This window comes from Amphiura filiformis, chromosome 10, assembly GCF_039555335.1.
Source record: "Amphiura filiformis chromosome 10, Afil_fr2py, whole genome shotgun sequence".
NCBI classification, from domain to species: domain Eukaryota; kingdom Metazoa; phylum Echinodermata; class Ophiuroidea; order Amphilepidida; family Amphiuridae; genus Amphiura; species Amphiura filiformis.
The window spans coordinates 47,942,072-47,953,386 of NC_092637.1; the positions used below are offsets into that span (position 1 = coordinate 47,942,072).

The 11,315-nt window shown below is 37.8% G+C and overlaps 1 protein-coding gene across 1 annotated transcript; it reads right to left on the reverse strand.

Annotated features, from left to right (window-relative positions):
• Window positions 1–745: 745 nt before the first annotated feature.
• On the reverse strand, window positions 746–11,076 carry LOC140162963 (uncharacterized). Its single transcript, XM_072186283.1, has 4 exons — window positions 10,762–11,076; window positions 7,057–7,401; window positions 6,292–6,336; window positions 746–5,660 (listed from the first exon to the last, which is right to left on the reverse strand). The coding sequence occupies exons 1-4, from the start codon at window positions 10,975–10,977 to the stop codon at window positions 5,625–5,627; spliced, it is 642 nt and encodes a 213-aa protein (XP_072042384.1). The 5' UTR covers window positions 10,978–11,076; the 3' UTR covers window positions 746–5,624.
• Window positions 11,077–11,315: the final 239 nt, after the last annotated feature.

An 11,315-nucleotide genomic window follows, 5' to 3' on the forward strand; every position in this document is an offset into this window, starting at 1 on the left:
GGAAGCAATTGAAAAACGAGACACACATAATTTTATGTACTACGTTCAATTTTATTCTTTGTACAATAAAACAAAACATTAAATAATAGCTACTATTATAATCTATATCTATTATATACATGATTATTATACTATGCATAAAACTAACAAAGGGAACACAGTTAGTCAACTGATAAAAAAATAGCAAAAGGTTTGCAGAAATTTGGCAAAATAAAAAAAAAATCATAAAATGCGCTGTGAAACCACACTTCCGTTGTGGAAGATTTTGGAATTCCAACCAAATTCAACAGTTTAAATTATACCAGATCCAACCGTTTTCATCCAAAAGGTGTGGAAGATTCTGGAATTCCAAATAAAATTGTGTCAAATTATAGGCCAAATTGTGCAAAATTTAGCTGGATTTTTGTAAATTTCAAAAAGCTTCAGCTGGAATTTCACATAAAACTAGCCAATATTGACCATAAGGTGCCCCCTGAATTGAGATGGCATTGAAATCTTACACAGGGGGGGGGGGTGTGGATATTAAATGGAACAGCCTGAGCCCAGTGCTCTATGTCATGTCTGCATCCCCAGTCAAATCTGCATATTGTTTCTACGAAGCAGCCTCACAAGGAGGACATAATATAAATGGTTACAAAAAGGTAAGCCCCCCTCACAAATTTGAGCATAACTAAAAAACTGCTAGGCCCCTTAAGTTGACTTAAAGTGTGTAATGTAGCCTGATAAGTTACACATTACATGTGTGGTCCTTCACCAGAAAATGTGTTCGTTTTCATCATTCTTGTCATTTAAGTTGTTTAAAAGAAATGCATAGATGTGAGTAGGCCTACTTGAAATCCCTATGTAAAAAATGCAACTTTTTTTGGCCACAAATTTTATAAATGGCTGTATTTTTTGGTGAAGGACAAATGTTGGACAAAAAGTACCACATATCTAAACATTTTATATCAACTAAAGGGGCCTTACAGTTTTTTAGTTATGCCTCAAATATATTTTTGGAACCTTTTAGTAACACTTCATTCAAACTGCAAAAAGTGGACGGCTTTGCAATTTTGCCCCACATAAAAAATAAAACTGTATTTACAAGTTGAAAGCACCTACATATGTACCAAATAAAAGACATATCTACATTTATGCTGTACACTATTTATAGGTTAATAAATGTGTTTCACTTGTTGACAGACAAATTGGACTCAATTATACACATGCACTGACATATTGATACGTCCAATGCATAAGCCCCAAAGGGGGGGGGAGTACAATGGACGGATCAGCATTCAGTCCGAGTGCATTTGTTAACCTATTTCATACACGACAAAGAATTTCTGCAATTTTTGCTATTTTTAATATAATAAACAAAATACTGAAAATTTGACTAAGATCAATGCACCTACCATATGCAAAAAGAATCAATCCTGCAAGCTGTGAACGCACAGCACGTAGTACTAGTGCGCGAAACTGCACATGAGTGATTGTACAATATTTATGAAAGTTTTCTAAAGGTTTTCTGATTGGTAATGTGGTTCTTAGAGTGTATGAAATTATTTTTAAAAACTTGTGTGAATGTTTGACCAAATAAGGCGAATGAAAAAAAAAACCGACAAAAAAAACCCTGTTCTACGCTGAGACAAGATTTTGGTATTCTTGTCTCAGCATCTACGCCAGATTTTCTGTTTTTGAGATTTAAAAAAAATTTCTTGTATGTAAAATCAGCCAATTATCTAGCCAAAAGTGGATTGAGTTTGATGGGAATTGAAGGCAAAATTCAACTTGATTATAACCAAATTATAGTCCTTTTTAAGCATGAACCCTCATGCATATGCACGTGACATCAAGCATGTGCATAGAACCTTGTGCACAAATAATATGTACTGGACTGTTAGCAGTACGCTTTTGTAAAAGGAAATCTGCAAAACATTATAGTGGTCATCATTGTTTCAAGAATGTGCCACTATGTTATTATTTCCACCGGGTGCCACAACCCCTAGCTACATGCATGACCAACCAACCAATCCTACTTGAAAGGTCCATTTTCCCGTAGAACAGGATTTTTTTTTGTCGCCTAATGCAAAATGATTTTTCTTGAGAATCCATTCATTCACATTTAGGGATCTTGTTGATTGCCAAGTTGATCTCTCCTTGTCTAACTTTAACTTTGCAATTTGCTAAAACACTTTAACCACCAAACTTGACCAAAGGCACCTGGCTGTTTTATGATACTTCAGCTTATTGACTTTTGATAAACAGTGCATAGCACGCCTATGGTTATTGGCACTCAAATTGAATACCCGAGTGGAAGAAGAGCCCAACTCCACCATTTTGCAAAAATGAGTTAGACCCAGCATTGTATTGCCAACAGACGTCTTCCTTATGTGTAAAAGGGCCCAAATCCACTCTCTAAATAGTCTTCCAAGTACACTTCATAGTTTCCATGGAAGAAGCACTTCTTCCTTTTAAGTATTCAATTCCTACTGATACTCCTGCTTATATTGGAACTCAATTCTATCTATCTTGAAATGATTTTAAATCCATTTTCCAATATAAAAAAAGAAAGAAAAGTGCAGTGATTTATAGTGCGCTACGCACAGGCACAACGCCTAGACGTTGATCCACAAGCCTCAGCACACTTAACAGGTTGTCGCTGACCACTACGGCCCCACATCATTCCATAAACCATTTAACAACAAATCAGGGACTTTGCTGCTACAAGAGCGCACACCCTATACATGCCACAAATAACCTTCGCAACCAGGATCCCCGAGTTTTGTACGGGTTACAACGAGACAATTAGAAGTAAGTTCCTTGCCCAGGGGAATTTCAAGCTAACTCAAATTTTCCACGAGAGCATACTAGGCACCGCCAGGGTTCGAACCCACAACCTCTCGCACCATAGTCGAACGCCTTATCGATTGAGCTAACTTGACTGCGTAGAATATGAGATAGTTTTGACAACAGTTTTTGACCTGTAACTAGTACTCAGGATCATTTACCTGATGATGTACCATGAACTGTCCAGAAGCCCTGGGGTTCATTATACTAACATGTATGACACCTCTTGTCCTAAACACATAACAACTCTTCCGGAAGGATTTATTACAGGTTAGAGTTACGATGGATATGAGACTTTTGTTTAGGACCTACAACGGGTCCTACATTGTACATGTTAGTAAAATACACCCTTGATTTGAACACTTGATTAATATTTCTATTATACCTGAATGTTTGAAATGTCATCTGACTGTACCATATTCATACCATTAACTGCTCAAGCCCCTTCTTTTATAATTATGTGCAAGATCCACTATCATTTTGTGCAGAATCGATGCAACTACATATGTATGAAATGCAGAACCATCTGCACATAAAATTCATATTCTGGGCCAGATAAAAAGTAAGAAAATATCACCAGAATAAAAATGAACGTCAATGTACGCTACGGAAAATATCCAGAGAAACCAACCATGTTGAACTTTAGCGGATTTGCATTTAACAATTGATGATTTGACACTGAAACAAATGATAAAAATAAATTCGGACTATAGAACCCGTTTACCAATTCGGACTAAAGAACACGGTATCCGTTTCGGACTAGAACCGTTTTGCAATCTCGGACTAGAGAACCTTTTTTTAAATTCGGGTTATAGAACCTATTTCTATATTCGGACTAGAGAACCTTTTTTAAAATTCGGACTATAGAGCCTATTTTCATATTCGGACTAGAGAACCGTTTTTTAAAATTCGGATTAAAGAACCTCTTTTAATATTCGGATTAGGGAACCTTTTTTAAAATTCGGACTATAGAAACTTTGAAATAAAGAACCGTCGGAATAAAGAACCTTCGTAATAAAGAACCGTCGGATTAAAGAACCTTCGGACTAAAGAACCGTCGGAATAAAGAACCGTCGGACTATAGAGCTTCCACCATTATATATGACCCAATTCACACCAGGAAATATTAAAGATCATAAAGTGCATAGGCCTAAATGCTATTCAATGTCTTCCAAAATCGCTATCCAAAGTTGCTCAGAATCATCATTTATAGGAATTCCATTCCAAAACACGAAACAAACAAAAAACCACAGGGAATCAGAAATTTGGCACACATATAGTGGCGGACATCAATGTGCTGGGGTGCTAAAGAAGTCTGCTGGGTGCCGACGACGCATTTAGCGTACTCAGAGATGCCAACATTAACATCCAGAAAATACGGAGGATTCAAACAAAAAATAGGGAGGTTTTCAAAATTACATGCAATTTCAATGACACAAAACTTGCCAGAAATAGGCAGGTTGCCACATTTGGGTGTCAAAATGGACAAACAAGTTCACAAAAATAGGGAGCCTCACCTGGGAACCAAGGGAGAACAGTGCCAGTGCATTGATTGGTCACCCCAGGTTAAATAAGAAATAAATAAATAAATTAAATACGGAGGGTTGGCATCTCTGAGCATACTACATGATCAGCAGAACGTACAATACGCATTCTTGTGCGACAGGTTGTTTCTCGGATACACAATGACAGGGTAATGGCGGCTTGCATAGTTGTATTACTACTGAAGCCTGTTGTCACTTCTCAATCTTAATCATTTCCTGATGTATAGACCACCTGACATGTGACGTCATTGCCCGGCAGTATGCGCACAAATTATGACAATTTCTATTGTTCTTTGCCCTGCAGTGTGCGTATGCATCGTAGTTTGCTCAGGGCACATGCATTTTAAATCGGCCACCACATTTCATATAGTACAAGAAAGCCACTGTACAGCCTCGATAGACCAATCCCTCGCCTCTGTTGATAAACAATGATATCAAGTGGTCTATTGTCATTAAACTCTGCATAAAGGATATGTTTTCTAGTCAACAAGTGCTCCATGGACAAACACTACTACTGTTGCGAATAGCATGAACAGCTCTTTGTTACATACTTACATTGGACTATTCCAATTGAAATCCCTACACCCCCTGGAAGACATGACCTTATAGGTGGTGTAGATTTCAAATGGACCCTGGTCCCTATCAAGTAACAACATTAGAACTTCACACTCCCTGTGTGGGAGATTAAGGTCATGTCCAGGGTCATGTCTTCCAAAGGGGGTGTATCATGTCCGGGGTCATGTCTTCCATAAGGGGTGTATGGATTTCAACTGGAAGTGCCCATTATTATCAAGCACACATATAAATACAACAATTATTTATATAGCTCTCTTGGCAGTTAAGTTAAAAAAAAAAGTTAAAACAGTGAGTCGTCGTCTGCATCACAATTCACAAATATTGTTGTATCTCAAAAGGCTGCCTTGTGTGCCTTTTATTAATATTCAATATCATTGTTGTTATTTTATATTTCGCCATGCTTCTTTCTTTTATGAATGGATATTAGATTATAATATTAAGATAACACCTCAAAATTAATATATAAAGTTAATTTTACAGTGTATCTCATCACAATTTATATGACAATTATAAAAAAAATCCCACAAGGCAGCCTTTTGAGATAAGACAGTATTTGAATGGGATGCAGACGACGAAATGTCTCATTGCAGCTTGTCCTCGTCGTTTAAAACAGCTCCATTCCAGTATCCAGCCTGGTATGGTTTGCACTGAAGAGTGAAAGACAGATGGGTACCATCAACTGATACACTCAAGAATGTGTGTTATGTGGCCCTGGATGTGGGGAAAAACAGAATCAATACATGTATGTTATAATTGTTATTAAAGAAAGACTGAATAGATAAAGATACAAATTCCTTCCAAGTACAAGTCATGCTCCCAAGTGATACACATCCCAACTAATGGTACCAGAGCAAGAGAGTGCTGTACTTCTTTGAAATAATACCTCCATGTATGCACAGACTGTCAAGTCTAGGTAGCCTATAATGGGATTTATAATCTAAGTAATTATAATTTAAGTAAATTATATTAAAAGTATGTTGTACACTTTTGCAATAAATCTATTTTACATTTTCGACTTATTTTTGTAATAATATAAATGATATACTGCGATGTAAACTTGTTTTTATGTGTGGCAAAATAAACTAAAAGACTGAACAGCTTATGGAATAAAGTTCTCTAATTCCTTAACCCCCTGAGCACTACCTGCAGAACTAACATTGCCACTGATTGGTCAATTATACGGCATCTTCACTTTAATCACCAATCAGAATGGAGCTTTGCAAATAATTCACCCCATTTTTTTGTGTGGTGAAATTATTAACAATCTTGCTGATTGGTCCAATTGATAATGAAAACTTCTTTTTGGCCAATCGGCAGGTAGTTCTCATATGATTACACTTACTGGTTCACCAGCCAAGCATCTTATGCACACTCTTCTTTGCGATCCCTGAAATAAAGAAATAGAAAAAGAAACTTTCAGTAATTTTTGTCATTAAAATGATAATCAAAGCTTTTTGTATTGTGATTTATCTGTTTTCCACAAAAGAGTTATCACACTCATCCGAGTCCTAAATAAAGCTAGAGCTAATCAGAAGTTTGGAATTTAACAATTTGGGAGTTGTAATGAACAATATGTACAAACATTACGGTATTTAAAGCCTAGTGCTGACAACATTGACTGTACTACAGTATTTTTCTGCAAACCTTTGACGAGAGCGTACTTTTGCGATGTTAACAAGGCATGTGTTTATTAATTCTGCCGCCATATGTGTCGTACCGTTGGGAGTTATGCCTTGTCAACATTGGCGTAAGTTCTTGTCAAAGATTTACAGCAATTTAGTTACACTACACTAATTGTCTTTTCATTTTTCAGGAATGCACTTTATAACTGTAGTTACATGAGGGGCACCAAGGCCAAGTCTAAGGGCACCAAGGTCAAATCAAGGGCCCAAGGCCAAGTCTAATGCTGGTTTCATACTTTCTGCCACCTGAGCGGCAAGTTTGCTATGTACTCAAAATCAACATGGTACCAATTTGGAACAATTCTTGGTACCGTAGCTAATGATGACAGACTAAAAAAGATCTTTGAATTGCGGCATTTGTGGGCCAAGTATGAAAATGAAGAAACAACCTTTTATTTACTTGAGCCCTGCTTCATATTACCTACCTTACAGTTTTGTTGCCTTTGCATGTCATCCACCCCTTGCAACTGTTGCCCAATATCCCCCATATTATACAAAGCACCATTGTAAAACCTTCCACGGCCCCCTCCCAGAGGCTCCACAGGATGAACAGCACCATTCTCCTCTGTTTCCATGGTATCTGTTTCCATAGTATCATGATCACTATGGGGTGGGGAGTCTAGAAACAGTTTACTGTCACCACCCATAGGTGGGTATACATGTAGGTCGTCTTGGTATGGTTGCATAGTTTGGTTTGGCAAGTTTTGTGACGATGATGAGGATGTCATCTGGCCAGAGTGAAAAGATGAAACTCCACTGCATACTCTTTTCTGTAGAAATAGAATTAGAAAGAATCCTAATAAAAGAACAATGCGCACACTACTTCTGCTGCATCTTGTATTGGTTGTATTTCACTCACATAGGTTTTAATCTAGACAAATATTCATCATGATTGATGATGAATATTCATCATGATTGATGATATTCATCATGATTGATGATGATATTAAATTAACATTAAACCATGGCCCGGCCTGTATACATTAACAATAGGCCTACATACGCGAGTGCCCAATGCAATGACGCGACGTCAAGATTAGAAGAATGCAAGTATTGAAGTAAAGTGTGTGCATATTAAACCTTATGCAAAATAATACACGCCAGTTAGCAGTACACAGTACACTTAATTTGTACATCTGCTCTGCAAAACATATTTGACCACAGATTAATAAATAAACAGATTGGAATTTTCCAAGCCTGTCATTAGTTAGGGTGCATCAAACGCCCCTCATGTCAACCATATTTTTTGTACCTAGTGTCAAACTGTGCCATTGAACTAGAAAATTATCCCCTCCAAATTTAAATTCAATCGGAGGTCGGGAAGGGGGTCCACCGTGAGCTTAAAGTTCGGACAGAGGCAACTAATAAAAGTCCGGCCGGCAGCTATTGTATAATACACGCCAGTTAGCAGTACACAGTACACTTAATTTGTACATCTGCTCTGCAAAACATATTTGACCACAGATTAATAAATAAACAGATTGGAATTTTCCAAGCCTGTCATTAGTTAGGGTGCATCAAGCGCCCCTCATGTCAACCATATTTTTGTACCTAGTGTCAAACTGTGCCATTGAACTAGAAAATTATCCCCTCCAAATTTAAATTCAATCGGAGGTCGGGAAGGGGGTCCACCGTGAGCTTAAAGTTCGGACAGAGGCAACTAATAAAAGTCCGGCCGGCAGCTATTGTATTATATACAGTTATACACACACATTAATAGCTGCCTTTAGTGAAAGCTTTTAAAGTACTTCATATCTCAGCCAATACTCAATCAAATGCAAATCCATTTGAACTAAGCAAAAAGGCAGCTATTTTCAGACATATTTGAGGTCATAATAATAGCTGCCATGTGCATGTTTCTCTATTTACAGCTGTTTCTGCATGGAAAATGGATCCATCACATACACAAACACAGAATCACGCGCTACAAGCTTAAAGTTTGTGTATGATAGGTGCCTTTAACTAAATGACAAATCAATCAGGCTCTACAGGCAGCTATTTACTTTTCAATACTTTATACTGCACATCACTGTGGCTGCCATATGAATAACAATGTAATAAATATTTATCAGTCCATATGATATGCTTTCTCAGATTAGGTGTCTGTTTTCTATCTTGCTCCACCACTTGCAAGACATTTGATAATGTTCCTCACTCTGGGCAGTAGCTAGGAAATCTGTATGAGTTTCACAACACTTTCTGCTGCATCATTTACCACATTGACGGCTCTAACATTGCTAAGCGATAGCAGTAAAGCTAAAGACTCGGGCCAATCAATTACATTCAAGCAGTCATATATGTCCAAACTGCTGTATAGAATCAAAATCTCTATAAGGCAGAATCACATTGAACAGCTTCCGCAAGGCACTGTGACAACAAAGCACCAAAGATATGTGAATTTGTTGTATTTGCAACAATAATCTAAAGTTCCTGCTGGATAACATGCAGTGTTGCTTCTGACCCGACATGGAACGATCGTTAGTTGTACAAGCGCCTCCTGCAGTACATGCCGATATCAATTTCGGTGTTGCAACAAGTGCACGCAAACCCACAAAGCCCTGAACAGACATCTGTGGTACATGTATCTCACTGAAGAGATGGCACCGCTTGCTCTCTTCAGTGGAAAGGGACCAGTACAAGAGAGACAAGCTTTAGCGAGAAGGCTACTTGAACTCAAACCTGATGCAGCAGCACTAAAGCCATGTATTCGCTTGGCGCAGGCTTTGAAAAGCCCAAGTTCCCTGACCGTGAGAATATCACTTAGTCAACAGTCGTCCTAGCTGATTTTGCAGGCAAGGTTCACTATGAACATCCTGCAGATCAATGACAAATTCCTAGCAGACAATGTTGACACTTGGCCCGAATCCTCAGTTTATCTGCAATCGCTTAGCAATGTTAGAGCCGTCAATGTGGTAAATGATGCAGCAGAACGTGGCGTGCAGATTTCCTAGCTGCTGCCCAGAGTTATGAACATGATGATCAAAATGTTTTGCAAGTGGTGGAGTAAGATAGAAAACAGATACCTAATCTGAGAGAGCATAAACTGAATGATGCTACCTAAGTTACCAATATCATATGGACTGATAAGCAACATAGATAAGTACATTTATTACAATTACATTATTATTGTTATTCATATGGCAGCCACAGTGATGTTCTATAAAGTAATGAAAACTAAATAGCTGCCTGATTGATTTGTCATTAAGTAAAAGGCACCTATCATGCAAACTTTAAGCTCGCAGCACGCGATGGACCCATTTTCCATGCAGAAATGGCTGTAAATAAAGAAACGTGCACATGGCAGCTATTATTATGACTTAAAATATGTCTGAAAATAGCTGCCTTTTTGCTTAGTTCAAATGGATTTGCATTTTATTGAGTATTGTTTGAGATATGAGGTACTATAAAAACATTCACTAAAGGCAGCTATTAATATGTATGTATAACTGTATATATAAATTCAATAGCTGCCGGACGGACTTTTACTGGTTGCCTCTGTCCGAACTTTATGCTCACGGTGGACCCCCTTCCCGACCTCCGACTGAATTTAAATTTGGAGGGGATGATTTTCTAGTTCAATGGCACAGTTTGACACTAGGTACAAAAAATATGGTTGACATGAGGGGCGTTTGATGCACCCTGTCATGCCTGTGCCCTAGCTCTAGCATACTCGAATTAAGTTTCTGTTGACGCTGCTGCGCTGGTAGCTCGTTCACGTAGCGTTTTCGTTGTCCCACTGGCCTACTACAATAATAATATAATAACGTAGATTGCCTGGCGATCGGAGTGTTATCGTCAGAGCACCTCGGACTACTGCGCTGGTACAGCGTTCAGACCTGGCGACATCACTCAAAGACTAAGTTTCTTTTGTGTGTACTTGCGCTATATATCATGCGCAATTTTTTAGCTTGCTTACGCGGTACCTGACTTAGCGTCGATCTCCATGGGCATTGGGCAACATTCCACATTTCCACGCCACGGTATGTATTTGACAATAAACGTCAGATATATCATTACTCACGGTGCCGAATTCGACAACCATGTCCACGATATTACATGGTTTAGAAATCACCGTTATAGATCCATTTTCCTCATAATTATTTACTTATACAGATACACCGTCAACTTACAGGTGCAGGAAATGTTCCTTGATTTGCATTAGGGTCAAGATTCCTTCCATTTGACCCAGAAAACACTGATGTTGTTTGACCAAACTGATCAACAGCTGATGAAGAAATCATTTCTGAATCGCCATCATCAAATGGCTGCCTTCTTTTGCCACAAAATGGACCGTCACCGGTGAAATTATTCATCATGAGAGCAGAAGATAAAGAATGGGACTGCATTTAAAGATTTGACATAGATTTAGATTTGACCAAAAAACAGGAAGCAAATAATTTAAAGGTGAAATGTTTTGTTTACTATTTTCAAATCCTGCTTCCATTCATGACTGCAAGTTATTCTAGAAACACCAACTATTTTCCTGAAATTTAAAAATTTTGAAAAAAAATTCCCTAAAGTTTCTATTCTTTGAAACAATACTTTGGCTTATGTTGAATTTTCCAAATGCTAATAAAAAAATTATTTATGAGGTTCAAATTTGCACATTTTGTTCAACATTATTTTTATGTTTAGAGTTTTTAATTTTTTTCGTAAAGTAGCAATAGTGTAGTCTCTGCTACAG